This window comes from Propithecus coquereli, unplaced genomic scaffold (assembly GCF_000956105.1).
Source record: "Propithecus coquereli isolate 6110/MARCELLA unplaced genomic scaffold, Pcoq_1.0 Scaffold305, whole genome shotgun sequence".
NCBI lineage: Eukaryota > Metazoa > Chordata > Mammalia > Primates > Indriidae > Propithecus > Propithecus coquereli.
In genome coordinates this window covers 1,823,788-1,850,143 of record NW_012148675.1, presented here as the reverse complement: position 1 = coordinate 1,850,143, position 26,356 = coordinate 1,823,788, and the positions used below count along the sequence as shown (strand labels likewise).

The window sequence follows — 26,356 nt, the reverse complement described above, 5'->3', positions numbered from 1 at the left end:
ACGTATGAGTGCATCTTTGGGTTGTGTGTAACTGTAGTCTCAGCCTTGATTCACTTAAGCACATTAACTGCTCCTTATCCTCCTCCCTCCTCAAGAATCATATTTAGGTAAAATCAGGTTAAAATAATCATTAGAATCCTCAAGGAGCAAACAAATGATAAACTCTCACCTGGGGTGGGGTGGCGTAGGATGTGGAGCGAGTAGGTACTCCTGCCCAGTTCAGTGATGGATAGATGGCATTTTTAGGCAGAAGGGGCGTGGGGAGGGGTGAAGGATGTGCGCTCAGAAGTTGGAGTGAAAAGAATATGCACCAATGATGCAGCTTCAGAACCTCGGTGGGTCCCGTGGAGCTGCTTCCCCTCCTTCCCTTGATCTGAGTCCTGCCTGCAGGCTTGCCATAGCAGGGATGAATCCCAGAACCCCACTGAGAGGGTCACTCTGATCTACAGTACCCTGCACATAGGTCTGCACACACACCATGGCTCGGAACACTACAAGGTTTTAAATATAGATGTATCCAAGCCTCACCCTGGATATCCTGAATATATTCATGTTTTAAAAAGAAAAAAATCTGCAAATAAAACAAATCTCACAAGCAGCCAGCTTGGAGAACATGCATCCTTGAGGCATGACCTCTTTGTGCTCCAGCTGTTCTTGCTTTTGTTGTTTCCTTCCAAACTGATTTTTTTTCTCTCTGGCCATAACTTCGTATTTAATTTTATTTAAAAGTATTTCTTTTTAATCTCCAAATGTTTGCCAATTTAAATTGTTTCCATACATGCCATATTGCTAAATATTTTGGAAGATTTATACTATGATATAATTTAAACAGCACCCTAAGATTTAAACTCCAAGTCTTCTCATTTTAACAAGTATTAGGTTATAGCCGGGGCAATTTTATTTAAGTATGTTGTAAACTTGAATGATAAATGCTTTTTACTTTTTGGTTCTCTACAATTTTGTTCTTTCCTATATTTGTTTCCATTGCTCTAGTAATAAAAATAACCATAACTACTACTTACCGAGCACCTACTATGTGCCCGGCTACCGACTATGTGTCCAGCCATACTATTTTGCAAAATTCCTCTCTCATCTCCACAACAGATTTGCTCAGTTGAAATTATTTTATAGATGAGGGACCCAAAGCCCAGTAAATTGCCTGCAACCACATGCTAAGAACTGCAGAGCTGGGATTTGAACCAAGGGTTGTCACTACACCAGGCTGTTCCTTCCCCACGTCTCCTAGTGTGGATACTGCAGGAAAGCCCCTGAGCTATGGGGTGGCCAGTGGAGCTGGTAGAACCTACAGAGATCAGATGTTGGTTACACCGTTCTCACCTTGCATGTGCACCATTCCTTCCCTTTTTTCTCAGCATCTCTCTTTTCCCCATCTGTTCTATCATTTGCTGTTTCTTTTTAGGTAAAACTCAGTAGTTCAGTTCAACTGATGTCTGCTGGGCTCCTGCCAAGGTCAGCCCTGTGCTCTGTGGTGTGCACCGTGGAACAAGGGCTTCCTGCTCTCTCAGGGCTAACAGTCACTTGAACCCAGAATTTTGAGGCTATAGTTAGCTACGATCCTGCCACTGCACTCCAGCCTAGGCAACAGAGTGAGACCCTGTGTTTAAAAAGAAGAAAAAAAGTTTCTTCCGGCCTGCCTCACTCACTGTTCGTTCCTGTGTTACACAGGAATTAAAATAATCAGATTAGATTATGGAAATATAATTTTGAAATCAGAATGAAGCAGTGATTTGAAGTATCTCAGAACCCACAACAACCTTGTTCTCAAGTGAAACATACAAAGGGAAGGAACTGAGTCCATAGAAGAGCCGCAGCAAGCAGAGCTGGTCTGGGGGGGTGTGGGGTGGACACCTGACCTGTCCTCTGACCAGGACTCTAAGGTTGAGAGGCTCCTGATGAGAAGAAAAATAGAAAACTGGGGATGATGTAGGGTGCTCCCAAATCCAATAAATCCAAAAACCACGTCTATGCCCCTCAGCCCCTCATTTTCTCAGATATCTGAATGTCAGCTGTATTTGGAACTTTGCATCTTCTGCCAAATTACTGTTTTGCTCAAATAGCTTCCCAGTTAAATTGGAGTCATCCAATTTCTCTTTGGAAAGCCACCTGTTCCCAAAAGCATTCCAGCTACAAACACCTTTCAGATGCTTGTGTAAGGTCTTCCTTTTTGCTTTACTGAGCAAAGCGTTTTTATAATTAGCCATTAAAAGCAGAAATTCAGTAAATAATTTGGTCTGTTTCATTGCTCTATAGCACTAATCTCTTCTTTACACTGCATTATTTTATTTTATATATTTTTTTTTGAGACAGAGTCTCACTCTGTTGCCTGGGCTAGAGTTCCATGGCTTCAGCCTAGCTCACAGCAACCTCAGACTTCTGGGCTCAAGTGATCCTACTGCCTCAGCCTCCCTAGTAGCTGGGACTACAGGCATGTGCCACCATGCCCGGCTAATTTTTTCTATATATATATATATATATTTTTTTTAGTTGTCCAGATCATTTCTTTCTATTTTTAGTAGAGACGGGGTCTTGCTCTTGCTCAGGCTGGTCTCGAACTCCTGACCTTGAGCGATCCACCCACCTTGGCCTCCCAGAGTGCTAGGATTACAGGCGTGAGCCACCGTGCTGGGCCCTTTACACTGTATTATTGAGTGACAAATTATAGGAATCAAAGTCATTTTCTCCTTGGTTTTATCTCTGTTGTTGTTTTAAGCCATCCAAGCATGTTTGTGATAAGATACACGTATGTGGACTCGCTCCAGTGCACGTTAAGCACCTTTCAGGCTTCTGATGTTCATTGTTGGCATATGGACAGACCAACTAGTGAACAGATGCTAAACCTGAACTACACCTAGGACACTGGAAATGAAAATTCAGCTCTATTTCTGCTCTGCCAAATGCTATGCAGTCAAAGGACTAACATTGCATAAATAATGAGAATATTGCTGTCTAATTCCACTGACAAAGATAGGTGGCACCTACATCTTTTAGGATATGATTTTATTGAAGGAGGCAGTTTGTGTCCTTGTGATCAAGCTTCTTTACTAGGAGGTATGCCTATACTATGTTTATTCACTGTCAACCAGGATAAAATGAGGACACTTCATTCTTAACCTGGATGTTTCAAGTGAGAAGATGTTTGCCATCATACAAACAAAACCAATAAACAAGGAGTCCATGTTTTACTTTCCAGATGAATGAATTAACATCACGTAGGCCCAGCTGTAGATTCAAGTTCAAGTTAGTGCAGTCATTTTGGCTAGAGGAAGCCCATACTGTGTTTGTCTTTATACCTGTTTGGGTACTCTCAGGCCGAATGTGCAGAATGAGGCTGAAGACAGGCTCACCAAAAAGCTGAGCAGCGTTTATGTTGCCCCTTGTCCTCTCCCACAGGGGCACATGGAGGGAGAAGTGTGGGGGTTGGCCGCGCACCCTCTCCTGCCCATCTGTGCAACAGTGAGCGATGATAAAACGCTTCGGATCTGGGAATTATCTGCCCAGCACCGGATGCTGGCAGTCCGGAAACTCAAAAAAGGTACGTGGCATCACCTTACACATCTGTAAACGTGTTTACAAGCAACAGAACGTGTTGGGTTTATTCATTCATTCGACTAATGTTTACTGAGAGCAGCTGTTATATGCTCAAAAATATGCTGGGCAACGGAATTCAGCGTGTGTTGCTGCAGTCATCACTGAGCACAGGTAGAATTAGGCCAAAAGGCTGGCCTGATCCGGCTCCATTGTTCGCTGCATTTTCCTTGCACTGCACAGACACTTGCCACCTGGGGGCAATGTGTCCTTCCTCTTCTCATCGGGAGCTGTGGGACTCAGTTGAAGCTTATTAGCTCATAAGGAATGCGGTTTGTCTTTGTGACTAATGTCTCCAGAACTTATTTATTACTGAAAAACAAAGGTCAGTTATGTAGAAAAGCAATGTTTAATGTCAGGAAGCAAGAGCTATACTGAGAAGCACAAATTCAGCAAACGTTTATTGAGTAGCTTCCATGTGTCAGGCACTGGGGATCCCAAGGTGAATGTCCCGTGTCTAGTGTCAGAGATGGATAAGACTTGAACAGAGTTCCTGCAACAGACAGTCCGTTTAAACTGGGTAATTTGAGGCGAGTCTAAAACTATAGGTCTATTATAAAGGGATGGGGACAGCATAAGGAAATGACCAGGTATAGTGCAGCCCCATGGGCTAGTAACAGCAGTTTCCATCACCAGCCTGGGCCTGAAGGGGCAAGAGGACAGAGCAGTAGCTGCAACCTTGAAAGTGAGAGCTGTGTGCAATGGCGGCCTGAGAGCAGCTGTGACGGTCAGCGAGGGGACTTGGGCAGTGTGACCCTGAAGGAGGCAGCTAGGGGAATAAATACCATCCTCCCCATCCTTCCTCCATCCCTCCAGTCTCCCCCTCATGCTTCCCTTGGACAAACCCGGCCAGAAGACGAGGGAGCCCATTGACACAGTCCACGCAGGCCAGCCCTGGACACAAAGCAAGATGGAGAACGGCAAAGAGGGGATGGGGAGGGACAAACTGAAGATAATCTGGCACAAAGGAGGTACCACAGAGGCTCAGAGGAAACCTGCTGGCTGGAACTACTTCATCAGGGACGTGTCATGGGAACTGAGACTCAAAAGTTCTGAAGATGAGAGGAAGAGATGGGGGCCTGGCCCTAGAATATTTGCACAGAGTAGTTTTATAAGCAGAGAGGCAGGAGTGTATTCTAGGGGAGTAGAATGAAGAAAGATGTCAAGACATCAGTAAGAGTAGTGGTGGTGGCTAGCGTCGCTGAGCCAGAGACAGTGCTAGCACTTCACATTTAGTCTTTATAGGAACCCAGCGAATAATGCCATTATTATTGCCACTTACAGATTAGGAAACTGAGGCACAGGGAACTTAAGTTGTTTGCACAGCTAGTAAGTATTAATAAACTGAATTCAAACCCAGGGAGCATGGCTCCAGAGAGCACACCTGTGGCTACTGCTGGATGCTGTCTCCCTCGAGCAGGTTGCCTCTCTTTACCCCAAACTCCTGGGCCCTGGCAAGTGGGCGAGCCAAGATTCCAACCCAGCTCTGAGTCCAAAGCCTGTGCTTTCAGCCACTACAAGCTGGAATCAATTTTGCCACTAATTTATATTGGGGAAATGATAGACCAGGATCTCACTGTAGGGGACTTCAATGTCAGTCAATGGACTTTATTTCCTAGGTTAAAAATTAGTTTAAGAGAACGACTGTTAACCCATCTTTAATAAGATGACCATTCAACCCAGTTTACCCCTGTTGTTCTGGTGTAATTATTAACAGCTCTCCTTTTCACTCTCGCATGTGTCCTGGTTTGTAGATATTAGAATTAACCTAATCTTGATAACTCCTCAAGGGCAGGCTTGTTCTCCCAGTATCAGCATCCTGTCTGACTCATAGTAGGTAAATAAATGCTAGGTGCATGAACTAATAAATGCATGATTTAGATGAGCCAATTGCAGGTTATTGGTATAAACATAGCTTTCAGTGTACTGTCAACAGTGACAGAGGAGTTTGTAGGGACACTCAGTATGAAATGCCATGGCACAAGGGTGAGCGGCTGTCCCATTCCTGGGGCTGTGCTTACAAAGTCTTGTCAATAAGAGTGGTGGCAGAGGGTGGGCATTCTCTTAAACAGGCTTCCTACTAAACATACCCACATGAAGTCCACGTTCCTCATTCAGAAATGTCTCCCTGTAGCCCTACACAGAAGTGGAAAACACTGCTGGTGCAGCACTGTCATCCCGGTACAGACGAGTCCTATAGACTTCCCTTAAGAGGCTGTGGTCCATTTTCCATTCTTCCCATGACAGAAGAGGCAGGAACAAAATCTTTCACCCTGAGAATCATGCACTGTGATCCATGGATCAGAGAATTGCAGTGGCTAAAAGTATTAATAGAACGAGGTTCTCTAAAGCCAGTGTGTAGATAAGGCATGATATCCAAAAAATGATTTCTAGAAACTCCTGTTCTTAAATATTACCTCTCTTCTTGGAAGAAAAGATATCAGTTAATATTCTACTCCTTTTCTCCATTTTGCCCCACTTGTCTTTTGAAAATCCCAGATAATTCAGATACTAAGAAATGAATGAATAAACCTCATAGAAACTGAAAATGTATTTTTCATATTATGGTCATTTTCCTTGGATTTGGGGGGAGGGAAGAGATGTTTTAGATTATGAAATTTTAGTTCTCACACGTGTAGTGTTGAAGACACAGTCACATGTCTATGCATAATGCACATAAGCAAATTTCTCCATCTCTTCATTTGAAGTGCTGGATCAGAACAGCGTTCTTTGTGGATTCTTTTACAGGTGGAAGATGTTGTGCCTTCTCCCCTGACGGGAAAGCCTTAGCAGTTGGCTTGAATGATGGGAGTTTCCTGGTTGTAAATGCTGACACTGTTGAAGACATGGTCTCCTTCCATCACAGAAAAGAAATGATCTCTGACATTAAATTTTCAAAAGGTGATGGTGACCAGGGATACTTTTTTAAATACCACAGTCTGGAGACAAAAAATTTACAAGAATGGACTGTTTGATTAATAAATGTTCCCTTGACCTTTTCCCCACTTTAAAATACTAAGTTCCTGGAAGTAAATTCCCATATAAAATGTTTTAGTGCTAACTGCACCTTTTTCTTTATAGATACGGGAAAATACCTTGCTGTGGCATCCCACGATAACTTTGTGGATATTTACAACGTGCTTACTAGCAAAAGGGTTGGCATCTGTAAAGGAGCTTCTAGTTACATTACACATATCGACTGGGACTCTAGAGGTAAAGTATGTTGTGTCTTTTAAAATGTAGTTTCTGTGTTTAAAAAAAATCAATGTCCAATTGTTTGTTGTTTCCAGAGAGAATGGCAGTTGAGTATTAGAGAAAAATGGGGGGAAGCCTCCAACAACATAAATGGCTGTAATTGTACAACCCAGAAGCAGCTGCTGCTAACATTTTGAGTACTTTTTCCATCTTTTAATTATTATTATCATTATTAATTCAAGCCATTGAATTTTAAGACAAAAATACATGAAGACTTGTGTTACGTCGCAAGCACCACCTCACCTTTGGGTTGGGCGTCGGTGTCTTTGCCTTGGGTCTCCACCTCTTCCCCTGTTCTGACCAAAGCTCTACCTCCTAGAGAACCACCCAGAAAGTCTCAAGCCATTTCCTTCCTCCAACGCAGGTATAAAGCTACATGGAGCTTGTCTGAAGTTTCTCTGCTCCCCAAAATTCCCAGCCTGCCCCAACCTCCTCCAGGTCATGCCCGCAAACACCAGGAGAGTTTGTTGTTTATTTAATCACCTAATGCTACGTGCAAAGGCTTGAGCTAGAAAATGTGGAGGATCTAGAAGTAAGTAGGGCATGGTTCCTGCTCTCTTTGGAGTTTGTGATTTAGCAAGGGAAGCATACTGTCCTTCAACAATATGGAAGCACACACTGGGTAAGGCGTGAGAGCCAGAAGTGGTGAGTCACAGGGGAGGTGGTGAGCAGGGCTCAGAATGAGTGCCCGGGGGACACCAGCACTGTCGTGTGGGTTGCTCTCACATCTAATCCTAGAGATTGGCCTGGTGTTAAGGGTCTGGAACAGGCGTTTGGGAATGGGCAGGGTTCCCGCTTTCAAAAAGGTTGTAATCCGAAGGCCGGGCACGGTGGCTCACGCCTGTAATCCTAGCACTCTGGGAGGCCGAGGCGGGTGGATCATTCTGAGCTCAAGAGTTCGAGACCAGTCTGAGCAAGAGCGAGACCCCGTCTCTACCAAAAAATGGAAAGAAATTAATTGGACAGCTAAAAATATATGTAGAAAAAAATTAGCCGGGCATGGTGGCGCGTGCCTGTGGTCCCAGCTACTTGGGAGGCTGAGGCAGGAGGATCGCTTGAGCCTAGGAGTTTGAGGTTGCTGTGAGCTAGGCTGACGCCACGGCACTCGCCCCAGGCAAGAGAGTGAGACTCTGTCTCAAAAAAAAAAAAAAGGTTGTAATCCACTGCGTTAGAAAAGCACCACACCTGATGTGTGCTCTGAGGGAAGAGCTCCCAGGGGACTCCGTGGAGCTTCCCAGGGCAATGTTTGAGATGGACGAGCTGAAATTCGCCAGATAGCAAAGTCAAGGAAGAGCATTCCAGGCAAAAGGAATATGTATGCAAAGATGCAGAGGTGGGAAAAACAGGGGGATGATTAAGTAGTGAGTAATGCTGAGGGTGCAAGGGGAGGGGACTGGGAGATGCAGACCGGGCGGAGTGTGAAGGAATCTCTCTGTCATGCGAGGAAGTTTAACACTGAACTTCATTCTGCAGGCACTAGGTGACTCTACGGTATTTAGAGTGAGGCATTCCCTTCCTTGAGTGAGCCTGGGGTCGGAGAGCAACGAAAATAAACCAGGAGAAAGATGATGAGGACCTCAACCAAAAAGGGGTTATTTCAGAGACGCCAGAACATTTTCTTTCAAGTATTTCTTGAAGTAGTGGCTGTAGACTGGGGCTTGGAAATCCTTCTGCCAGGCAGGTGTTTAGTTGTAACTGTGCTTGACACCCTGGAATTGGGACTTTATGTCACCTTTACAACCTGCAGGGGTTTTACAATAGATGGAGAAAAAAAGCATGCAATTTATTGTGCAAGGTGTGCAAGTCCCAACGAGGGCAAAGGGAGATCAGATAAGTCCCTCTCGCTTTCACGTCAGGCCAGCGACAGTGAATGCAGTGCCGAAGGCTTAGGCTGGTGTTTGTGACCAGGCAGGACACTGGCCACCGGAGAGTGATCTAGGAACCAAGGAGGCTGATGGCAGCAGCTGCTTCTCAAACCCCTTCTTTGATATTCTCTGCTTCGTTGTTTTGGTTTTTTTTTAAAACAGTGATTTCCCCCTATTTATTCTCTTGCCAGGTAGATGAAGCTACAGTGAATTTTATTTAGAATCTACCACACACACAATACCTGATAGAATACGTAAAATTCTGCCACTACACTGCAAGGACCATTGGGGATTAGAACCCGTTATTATTTATATTGGGGAGAGGAAGGGTCAAGAGAAAAGTAGCTATAAAAAGAGTAATTTTTGATTGGGAGGATTTTTAGAAAATTATTTTTGATTGTGGTAAAATACGCATAACATAAAATTTACCATTGTAACCATTTTTAAGTGTACAGTTCAGTGGTATTGAGAAAATTCACACTGTTGCGCAACCATCACCACCATCCATCTCCAGAGCTCTTTTCATCTTGTCAAACTGAAACTCTGTACCCATTAAACAGTCATTTCCCATTCCCCCAACCCCTGGCACCCACCATTCTACTTTATCCCCACGAATTTGACTACTCTGGATACCTCATATGGGCGGAATCATACAGTATTTGTCTTTTTGGAACTGGCCTATTTCACTTAGCATAATGTCCTCAAGGTTCATCCATGTTGTAGCATGTGTCAGAATTTCCTTCCTCTTTAAGGCTGAATAATATTCCACTGTTATGTATATACCACGTTGTGCTTCCCTGTTTATCTATTGATGGACGGCTGGGTTGCTGCCACATTTTAGCTGTTGTGAATAATGCTGCTATGAATATGAGTGTATAAATATCTCTGCAAGACTGATTTCAGTTCTTTGAGTTGGAATTGCTGAATCATATGGTCGTTCTAGTTTCAGTTTTTTGAGGAACCACTATACTGTTTTCCATAGCACCCGTACCGTTTTATATTCCTACAGTAGTTCACAGGGTTCCAAGTTCTCAGATATTTTCTGGTTTTGTTTTGACAGTAGCCATCCTAACGGATGTTAGGTGGTATCTCATTGTGGGTTTTTTTTTTTCCTTTTTAGTTTTGCAGATGCGTAGGCCCCGTGTCAGATGCTTAGGGACATAAAGAAGAGTAAGTCCTAGAAGGAAAGCACAAGGTCTTGGCCAGGATCGGAGGGTTGCTGCCATGGAGGGGCCTAGGTGAAGGTGTGTGTAAAGTGTGGAGCCACCACTTGTAGGAAGAGAGACAAACTTCACTCTTTCTATAATTCTGCCCAAGGCCAGCCTCCTGGAGCTCAGGACGATGGGAAGGGCACGGGGAGTGAGGAGGAGGTGGTGGTCAAGGTCTTTGAAAAGCCACCTTACCTCTCATCCTAAGGGCTCCTTCTGTCAGAGGAGGGGGTTGGGCCAAGTGATTGCAATGGATTGAGAGTAGAATAGAATACTTCTGATTTTTAGGGAGGAATTACATCCGGAGCATAAAAGAAAGCGTGCCTGTGAATCTTCCCTGGTCTAACTCCACTCCCATTAGCCATGAAACATGTGTCACCCTGATATTCTTGGACTCCTGATACCCTAGTCCCCAAACGCCTGATCTTGAGAATGTGCCATGCTGCCTCGAGACCAGCCTCGCTCTCACAGCAGGGGCCTCGAGGGTCTGGCAAGGGTTGAGAGCAGAATTTAGAAGCAAGAATCTGTTTCGTGCCTTTGATCCTGTCAAAAACGGTGAAAGCATTTGCTGGAGCCAGCTGGCTTGTCAGGGCGGGGATGGCGCAGCCGCCAGCGCAGCAGCCTCCCGTGCCCATGGCAACCGCAGGTCCTCAGAAAAGCAAAAAGCACATCGGGCTCTTGCAGGGACGTCAGCTACCCCTGAATGAAAGCTCTTGCACATAATGGTTGAGAAGGAAAAAATATATGGAGAGAGAGAAGACGTAGAAGGATGTTTTCTAGATGCTATAAGTTTATTTCTGGAAATATCAGGACTATAAGATCTTTTACAAATGAACAGTTTGAGCTGTAATAGGACACTTAGTTCCCATTTTCATTGCAAATATTCTGATATGTTTGGTACATTTAGTACCGATTTTGGAATTATTCTAACTTGTAAATTACATAGCAACTGGATCGATGAATGTGGATCACTCTGGACTACAGAGCTCTGTGCAACACCCGCAAGACGTGTGCTTACCTTCTTAGTAACGAGGACATGTGTGTCTTTCAGTTCTCTTATTCTATGTGAGCAGACATTTCCAGTGAATAAAAATGTGATTCTGAAAGAATAGATTATTATTATTCTAGGGCAATTATATATGCATTAAGCAGATTTCTTGCTCTTTGCCCTCAGAATATTTCAATGGTTTTATGGAGAGAGAGAGTGTGCTCATGTAGCAGGCAGAGAGGAGAAAAAAGAGTGGTGACCTAAATATTTCCTCTAGACTTAAAAAAAAGTGTAATAACAGCAGTAAAGAAAATTTTGGTGGGGAAAAAAACCACAGCCATAATTACGCCTTCCTAATAGAAGAATAGTTTCTGGTTTATTTTTCCCCCCTTCACATCATTGGTTGCAAGGAACAGAAACCCACTCAAACCAGCTTACATTTTAAAATAATAATAAAGGATGAATTTTTTGGAAAGATGTAGAGATATCTCATAGAATCCAAGAGCAGGAAGCAACACCTTTCAAGGAATTGGCTTTAGGAATGAACTAGAAAGTGCTCAGAAACCAAGCCGGTAGTTCCTTTCTCCTCTGCTCCCACTCTTAGGCAGCTGGTCTTGGCATTGACTGCTCTTCTGGCTCTCGTGTCTGCCTTTGCCCCTCTGTTTGCACAAGCAGCTTTCCCTGACTCATTTGCACAAAGTCTAGTCTCAGCTGCCCCAAAATGCAACACTCAGTTCTAGAATCCGCCTCTCATCCCAGCTAGACACCCACTGATTCAGCTTCCCAGATTCCAGCCCAATTTGGACCTGGCCCCTCCTGGGTCAACGTCTGCCTCCAGAGTACAGCCCTTGGCAGAGGGCATGGGCTAGCTAAGTACCCCACAAGGTGTCGGTGATGCCACACAGCACACGGCACTTCTGGTGCTTGTCTATGTCAGATTCTCGAATATTCTGGCAACCATAAATTACCTCACTGAGATATTTTTAATAGTTTTGGGCTTTTTTTTTAAGTGAAGTAGGATCTTTGAAACTATGGTGTAAAGTGAGTCGTTGGGATTATCCAACATTAACAGTCCTCTGCGTTCTCTCATGGCCGAAAATCATCTAAAATTAGCCACATTGAAATGTTTTCACTGAATCCTTTTATCCTTTATCCACATGCTTTGTTGTGTGCAGTCGCTCCTGAGGGTCCTACAAATATATCACAGATATATTTAGTTCATTGGAAAAGTTTTGATTACTCATTTTCTTATAATGCTAAATAGCCGAAGATAATTAGCTTTTTTCTTTTCTCATTTATGTACATTTAGTCATAAAGTCAGGAATACGTGCCCATTTCAAAGGACACATTTGGAGATTCACTTGCTCCTCAGAGTCAAGGCAAAACTTGCTTATCCCCATGTTATAACTCACCAAATTAGAAATGATTCAGGTTGTCAGTTAAGAAAAGAGAACCTTGTTTTTAGTTAGTCACTCAGAAATAGACCTACAGTCTATACAAGCTGTAATAACTCCTTAAGATTAGCCAAGCTAGATTTCAGACCTAGGTGGTACCTATTTGAATGTTAAAGAGAATGATATAAACCACAAAGTTCTTATTTTGGTATTATTTTTCCAAGAAGAACATTTCAAGGCTAATAGATACACACAGTTATGGGGGGGAAAGGGCATGAGGGGAATGAAATGTTATTATGTATGTGTATATATATACTGAATTATTTACACATGAAATATTATGATGTCTTAAATTTTCATCAAACTGGGGTGAGGGAGTCAGTAGAGGTTCATGAAACAGTTGGCCCTGTTTAGTTAATAACTGTTGAAGCTGAACAGTGGGCACATAGGAGTCCTTTATACTATTCTTCCATATATTTTTGAAATTTTCCATAATTAAAATGCTGAAAAATGTTAGAACATATATGTTTTGAGTTACTTAAATTTCAAGCCATAAGAAATTGTTGCCACTGTAGGAGGAGAATTAGGAAATCTAATCTTTTTCACCGTCAGTCAAAATGAATCCAACATTACAATTTGACATCAGACTGAAAGACTATTTTTGCTTGCCATTTTGTTTAGGGAAAGTCTTGGATTTCTTTTCAAATTTTCAATAAGATGAGGGTGAGGTGGGGAGAAAATGAGTGCTTATAGTTTGTTTTGTGTGTCCTTTCTGTTTCTAAATTTTAAAGACGAATTTATAGACCTAAGTAAATGTGAATGCTCACAAGAATCTCACTTCTAATGCCATAATTCTTGCCAAAGCAGTTTGCTTTTACTTCTTCTATGTGCTAGGAAGCAACTGGGAAAAAGAGGAAAATATTGATTTTTGTCAGGCTTTAGAAAACTCCAGCTATTTTCAGTGCAACAGAGTAAAACACATCAAGCTTGATTCTTCTGTTATTTGAAAAATGTCCAAGGTCAAATTTTAAGAGATTCATAGTCTAATAACCATAGCTTTGGGGTTTGTACCATGCCATGTAATTACCCTTACATGCCCTTCTGAATAAGTCAACATATATTTACTCAATTTGAGACTTAGATAAAATGAGTCAAAGTAGTGGCAGCCATACTTATCATTTTATAATAAAGAGATAAAGGCAGAGTTTAATTGTCTGTTTCATTCTATCATAACAGGAAAATTATTGCAAGTTAATTCAGGTGCCAAAGAACAACTTTTTTTTGAAGCTCCAAGAGGCAAACGGCACATAATAAGACCTTCAGAGGTAAAAAATCATACACAATAATTTTTTAAAATATTTTTTGAAGATTTAATATGTGCATTTTAATAAAACCTATCCGTCTTAACTACTAATATAGTTTATACATTTAGTATGCCTTTAAGCTTGATCATCTCTTAAATCTGATTGCTTTATCTGGCTTCCTGATTTCCAAGGACATATGGATTTACTATACCACTAATCCATCAATGTACAGTTGGTGCTCTGCTTAATTTTTGTCTGCCTGAGGACAACAAATAAGCCAACAATTTGGATGCTACACATTCCTTTTCCATTCAGCATGTCATTTTGTGCAAAACTTTTTACAAACATAAATTTTTGAAACATTCTCAATGTTTATTTGTAATAATAATATTATCTACAACAATAATAACAAATTATTTGGGGGAACAAAAACTATCCACAATCTGACTATTCTAAGGTATCAAACTGTTTTCTTTTTTCCCTATTTCCTTGTGTCCTTAACTACATATGTTATTTTTTAATTGTTGAAATCAAAGCCTAGATAAAATTTTTGAGTCCAAGCCAGGTGTGGTGGCTCACACCTGTAATCCTAGCACTCTGGGAGGTCAAGGGAGGAGGATTGCTTGAGCTCAGGAGTTCAACACCAGCCTGAGCAAGAGTGAGACCCTCTCTATATTAAAACTGGAAACATTAGCTAGGTGTCATGGCACATGGCTGTAGTCCCAGCTACTAGGGAGGCTAAGGCAGGAGGATCACTTAAGCACAGGAGTCTGAGGTTGCAGTGGGCTATGATGAGGCCACTACACTCTACCCAGGGCAACAGAGCGAGACTCTGTCTCAAAAAAAAAAAAAAAAAAATTTTTTTTTAATCCATAAACCAACGCTCTCCTGAAAGCTAGGTTGCTTTGTGGACGAGTCTACATGAAAGGAACTCTGATGACCAAAATGTCATTGCCTGATTAAGTGCTAAAGAAGTCGTCTTTAGCGTCTTTAGTTCCTGGAAACAACTTGACTCGTTTTTTGCTAGGTAACCTTTGATAAAATAAAAGGAAATATTGCTTCCTTAGAGAAAAACTCTCTAACTATAGTTTGCCAGTATTATAAACTTTCCCAGTATTATAAGGTACTCCCAAAGATATTTGGAGCCCTGTACATTCATAATATTTTCATTGTAAAGGAAGCATATGTATAGTACTTAAGAAATATATGTTATAGATGATGACATCATATTAATGGAAATTATTTACTGATGAATTGATCTCACTCCCCAATTTCAATTAACTTATCTCTTATTAGTCCTCGTTTTAACTTTTTTATGTGGAGAAACTTTTAAAGCCTTGAATAAGAGATATTTTTAATTGTCATTCATTCACTGAACTTTTGTTGAATGTGCCAGGCACTTTATATACCTATATTTCTATCATCATGACAGCATTACATGGTAGTTGTCAATCCCATTGTACAGATAAGGAAATTAAGGCTCCATGACAGTAACAGAATCACAGAGCTGTGATCCCAGTCTAGAGGCATCGGTGTGTGACTCGACAGCCTAGACCTTGAGGCCTCTCAGATTTCTCCTGTGTATTTAAGCATCATTTTACATCACTTCAGCTGTGTAGGTCAATGCCTTCCTGGTCTAGTGCCCCAAAATGAGAATGAAGTGTAATTTCACCAAATGGTAGAGGGAGGGTGAGGCCAGCTTGGGACAGATGAGCAAAAGAATACGCATAAAGAAGGAAATTCACGTTCTGCTTCCCACAGTGACAAGCTGTTGCTCTGAGAATTAATTTGTCCCTCTGTGGTGCACATCTGGAGTACTAGAGGCTGATTTCTGATGATACTGGCTGGGGCGTCCCTTCAGCTAATGTCTCCTTGGCTAACCCCCTGGTGGTGCCACTGCTATGAGCACTGAAGAAGTAGCATGTCGTTTTGGTCACCAATATTGTCAGGCCCTTCAACTGAGTATGAAGGATCTTGGAAATCTCATTTTCAAAAAGTTTTTTTTTTTTTTTTAAAGAAACAATCATGGTGAAACTAATACAAAGCTTACCCAGAAACTTGTTAACTATAGCAAATATTAAAATGTCCATTTAAAATCCATCCAGTGCAACCTCGTGTAGTGAAAGTAGCACTATATCAGGAGGGAGACTCTCTGGAGCTCACCACCAAGCTCCCACCCTCAGTGTGCTGTGACTTAAGTGATGTGACCTTTTTCTGGGCTTTGCTGGCCGCCTCTGCAAAATGATGAAAAGGATGTATCTGCCTGAAGCGAGGTGCTAAGGAAGAGACCCTTTGCGGACTCTTCTTCCTTCTAAGCTCCAGAGTTTAAAAAAATTTTATTTAACCCTTTTGGGTCTTATGGGTTACAGGGATCATTCTTAATGCTTCACTTTAAGTGCAATTTCTGCAGCTTCCGACAAGTTTGGCATTTGCTTTCCCTGGCTAGCGCAGTGTCCCAATCTGGCCAAGGGGGTTCTGTTGGGGTGACTACGGCTGCAGGGTTAGCAACACCAGCTGACCCTCCTTTCCTGCCCGGACAATGAAGCCAGCACCACCACAGGAGTGGGGTGCACGAGGAGGGTCTCACAAACGGAATGTGGGAGGGAGGCAGTGGCCAAAAAGCCTGCTTCCCGAACCAGCGGGGACTGGTCCCCTGGCTCCCTTCCTGTGTAGGTCAGGTTAGGATGTCATTAGGGACTGGGAGACTCTACTTCCACCTCAGAAAACTGAGGTAATTGCTGGCGGAGCCACCTTGAGTCACCTTGGTGTGTGACCCTGCCTGAGGCACCCACTTCACAGGACCAGTTGCAGATTTTTGGTTCCAGTTCTGCCTGTGAACAAAAGAAACCCAGAACGTTAAATGATGAGAAATTTAAGTGACTAAACCAGGTAGAGCACCTTACCGCATTGTAACTAAAACCCTGGCTGTATTTTTATCTTGTAATTTCCCTTCTAAGCAGTAACAGCAAGCAGAAAACAGCAGAACCAGTGGCAAAGTGCATTAGCAACAAGGAGTGCAGTCTCCACATCCACAGGGAGAGGTCTGGGCTTTGATGTCAGCTACAGTTCCCTAATGATTTTTTATACTTTCTAAATAGTGCTTTAAAGTACTTACCTAAAGGACTGTAATGCTAAGATGTACTAGCAGATCTTGAATGAAAGTAAATGAGAGAAATCCCCCAGGAAAGCCTAATATGTTGTGTTGTTTGTTGCTAAAAGAAAGAAAAATCTCAGTTTCATCAGGATTTAACCTATATAAGTTGCCATGAATTTCAGACAAAACAGTTTTAAAGGATAAAATGTATATTCATGGCAATACAAGATGAACAGCTCTTCAGATTTTGAAGATAGTCTCTCTGGAGCATAAAGGTTATTAAGCTAGCTGTAGAATCTTATTACTTTTTTCCTCCAAGGAAGCAGTCATTAAAAAAAAGTTATGTCTTATAATTAAAAAAAAAAGTTTGCTAAATGACAATCTCCATTGATCAGACTAGCTCAGTGATTGTCAACTGGGAGCAGTTTTGCCCCCCAGGGATGTTTGGCAATGCCTGGGGACAAGGATGCGCTACTGCCACCCAGTGGGTGGGCCCAGGGATGCTTTAACATCCCGCCATGCACAGGACAGCCCCTGACAACAAAGAATTGTCCAGCCTAAAATGTCAGTGCTGAAGTTGAGAAACCCTGACCTACCTTATTGCATACACAATGATAAATGTGTGGTTAAGAACTAAAAAACTTTATTATTGTTAGATTTCCACAGTTCTTATATGTTCATTTTATCTAGAGAAACATATTTGGATGTTTGACTGTAGTGTTGGTTTATTAAGACAATGCAGACAGCACTTTAAATATGCAAGTTAGAATTCATGTACCTCAGCACTCAACACGTGTCTGACATTGGCAAAGTCATCATTTAGAACTGCTCAGCCACAAATTCTTTAAAAAAACCAAAAAAACCCCACTATGTTGTGCATAAATATAATTTTCTTTCCTCTTCTTTCAGATCGAGAAGATAGAATGGGACACATGGACCTGTGTCCTGGGGCCCACCTGTGAGGGGATCTGGCCAGCACACAGCGACGTGACCGATGTGAATGCCGCCAGCCTCACAAGAGACTGTTCCCTCTTAGCCACTGGAGATGACTTTGGTTTTGTTAAGCTTTTTTCATATCCTGTGAAGGTAATATTGCATGTTTATTATATATACTTGCTCAGTCTCATTAAAAACTTCTAATCTATCTATTGTATCTAAGCAGATTTTTAAATTTTGGAAGCATAAGCAGTCGATGTTATTTATGGTATCATTTATGCTATATGAAAACTCCCCAACGGTATGTTTGCGTGACTGATTTAAGTGGACTCCACGTGGCATAGAATTCCTCCTTGAAAGGCCGTTAGCAGTCATCAAATCTAACATCTCACAGACTGTAAAGTAAGAGTCATCTTTTCCACATCTTGGACCAGTGCCTTCCTACCTTGTACATGCTACCTCACAAAGCAGCCTAATTCATTTTTAAATAGCTCCAATTGTTAAAACATTTTGTTCTATGTTGAGCTGAACTCTTTTCTCCTTAGACAAAGTTCTGCCTTCTGAGCCATCATTAACTAATCCCTGTCCTCTCACAGTCTTCGTGACTCCCTGAAGTCTCATTTTTTTCCACCTTAACATCTCCAGTTCCTTCAGCCATTGCCCATGTGCCATGGTTTCCAGCTGCCCCATCCCTTTAAGCACATTTTGTTTTATCAATTCCTTCTTAAACTGTCTCATCTAGAACTGAATTTAGTGCTTCAGAAGTAATGTGACCAGCTCAGAGCACAGCGGGACTGCTGCCTTCTTGGTTTTGATTTTACATTTCTATTAAATCAAACTAAAATGGCATCAGTTCTTTTGGTTGCCACATTACACAATTGAATGATAAATGTCATGTTCAAAATGTTCATCCTGTACTCACACAATTGATTTTCTGAAATCTGAGTACAGAATTTTGTTTTTACCCAAGAAGTTTTATTTAATTTCATTTTTCCATCCTGTCAATATTTTTAAAATACCTTTTCAAAATATTTACTGTTCCTTTCAGCATCATGCTATCCCCTGCTTTCACAATTGTTCTAAATCAGGGAAAAAAAAAAAAAAACAGGAATAACCAAACATCAACACCACATACCTACCCCCCATTGAATTTGATATTCTATTAATTCACAGATTTATAGTTCTTCAATTACTAACAGACATTTAAATCTAGCTGTACAATCATACAGCCTAGTCCACCGATACCATTAAATCCCTGGTAAATGTCTTGCTGAAAGCCTGATTGATCATGTCTCTGTCATCCCTAATCTCTCATTCTAACCAACTGATAAAAGATGTGAAGTCAGTTTACAGTCAACCTGTGTTACTGCCTAGTAATCCCTACTTCCTTTTCCAAGTGTTTATCGAACTTCTGTGTAATATTTCATCCTAGGATTTTCTAGGGATTACATCAGCTCATGAATCAATATTTGCCAGAGTCTACTTGTTTTTCCCTTTGGGATACAGGAACCTTGTTGTGTTTGATGCTGCCTCTCCTGATTTCTACACTCTTCAGCTAGTACCAACATTATTTCCGTGGTCACATTTGAAGTTACCTGTGCTCATGTAGATGAGCACTGTTTTGCTCTTTCTGGTTTGAAGAGTATTCTCTTTGACAGAGGAGATGAGTAAGTCTGCTTTCTGTTGACATAAGCCATCTGATCTAAGAAGTGCTCTTAACTTTTCTCTGCATTGCTTCTGTCCCTAAATGTAGCTTTAAAATCCTTTTCAGTGGTCTTAGTTTTTGACTTTAGCATTCCTGAAACTATATTTAAAGGTCAGTGTGAAACTTTTGTGTTTATCCTTGGTTATTCATTCCTATTGTCTTTTATATGCTTTAACTCGAACATACCAGTTCCTTCTGTAGCCACTTTGGTTACTTTGGATGCTTTTCCTCTTTTCTTCATCTTTTATTACTATCTGGCCAGATTATCATTTTGAGTACCTTTTCTAAAATATACATCTGCTTATATCAACTCTTCCCTTCATTGTCCATCTCAAATCAAAAGCCACCTGGTTACCTTCTATCAATATCCATCACGTCTCCTTCACTTACAAGCCCTTCCCATTTGATCAGAATTCAGTTCTAAGTAGCCATTTTCCTTGCTATTTCTACTTTAAAAAAAAAAAATTGCTAGCAGAACAAGTCAAGAAATTAGTGATACCCTGGTTTTAGTAGACTAAGGATTTGGCAGATACTTAGATAACTGAAGCCCCCATGGTACTATTGGATCTTGTTCCTGTGCTGGGTTTATTATTGGTCCTGGGAATTCATTATCTACCTTCCCAACCTGATGAGGTGGGCTGTATATGTGGGTTATTTCAAGCTGTGTTCCTCAGACTCCCAGGGAGGTGCTTCAGAGGCCACCCAGGAAGCAAGGCCGGGACCAAGTGAAGGGCCTCCGAGGCCTCATCCCTGCTTCAACAAGGGTTGTTACGTATTTTGTATTTTAAACACTGAACTTCTGTGTAAGATTTTTTACCAAGATTTTATTGTGAAGTTTTTCAAGCCTACAGATAGATGAAAGAATGACACAGTGAACCCCTACCAACCTGTAATCTAGATTCTATAATTCAAAGTAAATTATAGAATTAATAAAAAAGATCTCAAATAACCTAACTTTATACTTCAAGGAACTAGAAAAGAACAAAGTAAGATCTAAGTTAGGAGAAGGAAGGAAATAATAAATATTAGAGCAGAAATTAATGAAATAGAGACTACAAAGTTATAGAAAAGATAATGAAACTAAGAGTTGGTTTTTTGAAAAGATAAGCAAAATGGACACAACTTTAGCTAGACTAACCAAAAAAAAAACCTCAAAATTATAAATGAAAGAGGAGACATTACAACTGATACTACAAAAATACAAAGGACAATAAGAGACTACTATGAATAATTATATACCAACAAATTGGATAGCCTAGAAGAAATGAACAAATTTCTAGAAACATACAACCTATCAAGACTGAATCATGAAGAAATATAAAATCTGAACAGACCAATAATGAGTAAGGAGATTTAATCAGTAATCAAACCTCCCAGGAAAGAAAAGCCCAGGACCGGACAGCTTCACAAGTGAATCCTACCAAGCATTTAAAGAAGAATTAATGTACCAAACTCTTCCCCAAAAATTGAGGAGGAGAGAACACTTCCAAACTCATTTTATGAGACCACCTTTACCTGCATACCAAAGCCAGATAAGGACACTGCAAGAAAAGAAAATTACAGGCCAGTATCCCTGATGAACATAGGTGTAAAAATCCTCAAACCAAATTCAATAGCATATTAAAAGAATCAGACACCATGATCAAGCAGGATTTATCCCTAGGATGCAAAGGATAGTTCAACACATGCAAATAAATGAACGGGATACACCGCATTAACAGATGAAGAATAAAAATCATATCACCTCAGTAGATACGAAAAAAAAAAAAGGTTTGACAAAATTCAGCATGGTTTCATGATCAAAAACTTTCGAATTAGGTATACAAGGAATGGACCTCTACATAATAAAGACCATAAGAGACAAGCCCACAGCTAACATCCTCAATGGTGAAAAGCTGAATGCTTTTCTTCTAAGATCAGGAATAAGATAAGGATGGCCACTCTCACCACTTCTATTCAACATGGTACTGGAATTCCTAACCAGAGCAGTTTGGCAAGAAAAAGAAATAAAAGGCATCCAAATGAGAAAAGAAGTAAAATTGTCTCTGTTTGCTGACAACATGATTTTATATGTACAAAGCCCTTAAAGACTCCACTAAAAAACTGTTAGAATTAATAAACAAATTCAGTAAAGTTGGAGGTTACAAAACCAACATATAAAAATTAGTTGCATTTCTGTACACTAACAACAAACTATCAAAAAAAATCAATTTACAATAGCACCAAAAAGGATAAAACACTTAGGAATAAATTTAACAAATGAGATGAAAGATCCGTACATTGAAAACTAGAAGACATTGATGAAAGAAATTGAAGAAGATACAAATAAAGATATCCCATGTTCATGCATTAGAATAATTAATATTGTTAAAATGTCTACACTACCCAAAGTAATCTACAGATTCAGTGCAATCCCTATCAGAATTCCAATGGTATTTTTCGCAGAAATTGAAAAAACAACCAAACGACCCTAAGATTTGTAGAGAACCACAAAAGACTTACGTAGCCAAAGTAATCTTGAGAAAGAACAAAACTGAAAGTGTCACACTTCCTGATTTCAAACTATATTATAAAGTTATAATAATCAAAACAGTGTGGTACTGGCATAAAAATAGACATGTAGACCAATAAAACAGAATGGAGAGGCCAGAAATAAACCCACACATTCACAGTCAACTAATTTTTGACAAGGACACCAAGAATACACAATGGGGAAAAGACATTCTCTTCAATAAATGGTGTCAGGAAAACTGGATATCCACATGCAAAAGAATAAAATTGGACTCTTATACCATATACAAAAATTAACTTGAATGGATTAAAGACTTAAATGTAAGACCTGAAACCATGAAACTCCTAGAAGGAAACATAGAGAAAAAGCTCCTTGCCATTGGTTTTGGCAGTGATTTCTTGGATATGACACCAAAAGCACAGGCAACAAAAACAAACAAGTGAAGGCCAAGTGTGGTGGCTCATGCTCATAATCCTAGCACTTTGGGAGGCCAGAGCAGGGGGATGGCTTGAGGTCAGGAGTTCAAGACCAGCCTGGGCAACATAGTGAGATCCTCATCTCTACAAAATATTTTTTAAAAATTATCCAGGTGTGGTGGTATGCACCTGTAGTCCCAGCTACTTGGGAGACTGAGGCAGGAAGATCACTTTAGCACAGGGGTTCAAGGCTGCAGTGATCTATGATTGAGGCACTGTGTTCCAGTCTGGAATGACAGAGAGATAGTCTTTAAAAAAAAAAAGACTACATCAAACTTAAAAGCTTCTGCACAGCAAAGGAAACAGGCCACAAAATTAAAAGGCAGCTTATGGAATGGGAGAAAATACTTGGTCAAAGGGTACGAGGTTTTAGTTATAAGATGAATAAGTTCTGGGAATCTAATGTGCAGTATGGTAGCTATAGTTAATGGTACTATATTGTTAACTTGCAATTTGCTGAGAGAGTAGATCCTAAGTGTCCTTAACCCCTACCCCCCTATGCACAAACACACAAAATAGTAACTGTATGTGGTGATGGATGTATTATCTTGATTGTGATAATTATTTCACAATATATACATATATCAAATTATCACATTGTACACTTTGAATATATGCAATTTTTGTCAATTATACTTTTTTCCCAGTAGAGCTGGGGGGGGGGAGTAAATTTTTAGACATCTGGATACTTACCCCTAAATGTTTTAACATGTATATCATAACCTAGAATTCGATATTTGTTTATGGTATTTTTTAAGTAAAATTTAATTACAGTTAAAATATACATGTTTTAAGTTTTCCAACTGATGAGCTTTGACAAATACGTGTACCCATGATACAGAACATTATCTTCACCCAGGATGCTTCATCAGGCGCCTCCTGGGTCAGTCCCCACCCCCACTCCACCCTCAGGTGAAACTGTTGAATGTCTTTTCACCATAGATTAATTTTACCTGTTTAAGAATTTCATATAAACAAAATAATGAAATGCTGTTTTGTATCTGGCTTCTTTCACTCAGATGATGTTTCTGAGACTTATCCACGTTGTAGTGTGTAATGACAGTCTGCTTATTTCCATAGCTGAGTGGAATTCCACTGTACAGGTATAACAGTTTATTTGTCCATATTTCTGTTGACAGACACACTTTCACAGTTTGGGGTTGTAGTAAAGCTTCTTGGAACATTTTTGGACAAGTCTGTGTGGACATATTTTTTTTCTTAAGTAAATATGTAGACGTGAAACTTTGGGGTCATGTGGGAAAATATATTTAACTTTTTAAGAAACTGCTAGACCTTTTTCCAAAGTTGTTGTATCACTTTACCTTCCCACCAAAATTGTAAGAGAGTTCCAGTTGCCCAGATTTGATATTGTCAGACACACAACATTTAGCTGTCCTGGGGAATAGATAGTGCTATCTAATTGTATTTTTAATTTATATTTCTCTGATGCATAATGATGCTGAGCACTTTCTCATCTGTTCATTGGCTGTTTATAAAGTATCTGTACAAATCTTTGGTCCATTATTTTAAATTGAATTGTTTGTCTTTTTATTCTTGAGTTCTACTGTGTCAGGTTTGATTGAAGAAATAGTGTCATAGCTTAAGAGCATTTGAAAAACCACTAACCAATTTGAGGGTATCATTTCTCATTCTCCTCTTTTTTCTAATCTGATTTTTCTGGCACACTTTCCTTCTCAGATACATAAACCCCATGCTGATTAATATTTCCAGCTCTATAGTCACACTCTTCCAACTGCTCTGGCTCTGTTGATGAAAGTTCACCATCTGTTATGAACTAAATGTTTGTGTCTTCCCCAAATTCTGTTGTTGAAACCCTAATCCCCAATGTGACTGTATTTGGAGATAGGGCCTTTATAGAAGCAACTACGGTTAAATGAGTTTATAAGGACAGGGCCCTAATCTGATAGAATTATTGTCCTTATAAGAAGAGACAGCAGAGAGGTCCTTCTCTCTCTCTGCACACACTGAGGAAAGGCTGTGTGAGCACACGCTGAGAAGGCAGCCCTCTGCAAGCCAGGAAGAGAGGCCGCCCTCATCAGGAACAAATCGGCTGGCACCTTAGTCTTGAACTTCCTAGCCTCTAAAACCGTGAGAAATAACTTTGTTGTTTAAACCACCCAGCAGACAAATACACCATACCACTCTGCTGAATCCTAGCATGGAGCTCCATGTCATCTAGTCTTGGTGATACTCGGGAGATCTTATTACCACCACACAGCTCTCTTCATATTCAAAATTCCAGTTCTGGCCAGGCTTGGTGGCTGTAATCCTAGCACTCTGGCAGGCCAAGGCGGGAGGATCACTTGAGCTCAGGAGTTGGAGAGCAGCCTGAGCAAGAGTGAGACCCCATCTCTACTGAAAACAGAAAAAATTAGCCAGGTCTGGTGGCTCACACCTATAGTCCCAGCTACTCGGGAGTCTGAGGCAAGAGGATCACTTGAGCCCAGGACTTTGAGGTTTCAGTGAGTTCTGATGATGCCACTGTCCTCTACCCAGGACGACAGAGTGAGACTCTGAAAAAAAAAAAAAAAAAAAAAAAAATTCCAGTTCCATTAGGTGCTAAGATCCGACATAAATCTTGATGCTTTTTCTCATACTTCTTTTCCATGAGTTACTAGACATCTCTTCCAGGAATTTTTCTTTCCATGACAGACATGATCCGTATTAATATTTGGTTTTACAGTTTGGAGCCTCCTCAATTAGGTCCTTAGTTCCCTGACAGCCACATTATCCCAGCCTCCATGAGATAGACTCGACCCTTTTCCAGAGCCTCAGCGAAGGCACTGCCCTGCTTAACAAGTCTCCAACCCCCCGCCCATTAGGAATCAGGCTGCACATCACCACCTTAGCTCCACTGACCCCAATTCATGGAAGTTGTCTTCCATGAATCTTAGGAACCAGGCCACACAGCAGGAGGTTAGGGGTGGAGGAGTGAGAGAAACTTCATCTGTATTTACAGCCGCTCCCCATCACTCGCATCACTGCATGAGCTCTACCTCCCTCTGCCACCCTCCCTGCCCCATCTGTGGAAAAATTGTCTTCCATGAAACTGGTCCCTGGTGCCAAAAAGGTTGGGGACTGCTGCCTTAAACCACAGACCAGAAAACCAAGTTCTGTCCTTTGACACTATCTCGCTGGCCAGCTGCTTCCCGTAGCCTCCCTTCCTTTCCCTTTCAAACCTATGCCCTTCCACCAGATGTCATTTGCATTTTTAAAACCCTCCATGTCTTTAAGTTTCCTTCCATGAATGTCAAAAGCTCTGGAGAATGGTTCTTTAGAAAGAGCTGTGCATGTAAAATTTTACAGACACAGACACTGTATGTGAAATGCGAATGTGGGGAGGGGACGCATAACTCTCATAGATTCTCACGAATTTCTTACCTAAAAGCGATTTTAATAACCAGTACTTGGGAGACACATTCCAGATTCTTCTCACTCTATCATCCATTCTTTCACGATTCACTGAAAGAGGGGACTTGTGGTGAAGCAGGGAGTCCTGATGGGTAGACAGAAATGTCATGTGGCATGATGACCTAGGAAGGCGCTTGGTCCCACTAACTGTGCCAGGTCTTGCGCAGGCTCCCTCCATGGGCCCTAAAGGGAACCACCAGACACCCCTGCCAGCCTTTTCCTCCTGAGACAGCAACTGGGTTCCTGGCACCTCCGTAACTGTGAACTCCCTTGTTCTTCCATGGAGCAGTGATCTTGTTTCCTATTCTGAGACTCTTGAATAATCCTCTGCTGGAAGAAACTCAGCCCAGTTAAATCGCTTCAGTGGCCTAGAAGTGTTTCCTCTCTGTTTCTTCCTCTGTGTCACTTTATTTCCCTCTGCACCCTGAGTCTGATCCCTTAGGATGGGTTTTCCCCAGAACCTTTCTTTTTGGGTTCTTTCTTCCACCCTGTCTAGAAACCCTGTGTCCCAGCTTATAAGTAAGGGTCTAGAGACATCTCTCAAGCTCTTTTACTTTCTCCCTCACTAAAGAAACCAGCTT

General features: G+C 41.1%; 1 protein-coding gene across 1 annotated transcript in view; it reads left to right on the top strand.

Annotated features, from left to right (window-relative positions):
• Positions 1 to 26,356, top strand: part of EML6 (echinoderm microtubule associated protein like 6) — a 255,683-nt gene that overhangs the window by 192,742 nt on the left and 36,585 nt on the right. The window contains exons 21-25 of the mRNA XM_012649839.1: positions 3,412 to 3,553; positions 6,355 to 6,507; positions 6,688 to 6,819; positions 13,553 to 13,641; positions 17,624 to 17,800. Coding sequence (XP_012505293.1) covers positions 3,412 to 3,553; positions 6,355 to 6,507; positions 6,688 to 6,819; positions 13,553 to 13,641; positions 17,624 to 17,800 — 693 coding nt within the window. The remainder of the gene's footprint in view (positions 1 to 3,411; positions 3,554 to 6,354; positions 6,508 to 6,687; positions 6,820 to 13,552; positions 13,642 to 17,623; positions 17,801 to 26,356) is intronic.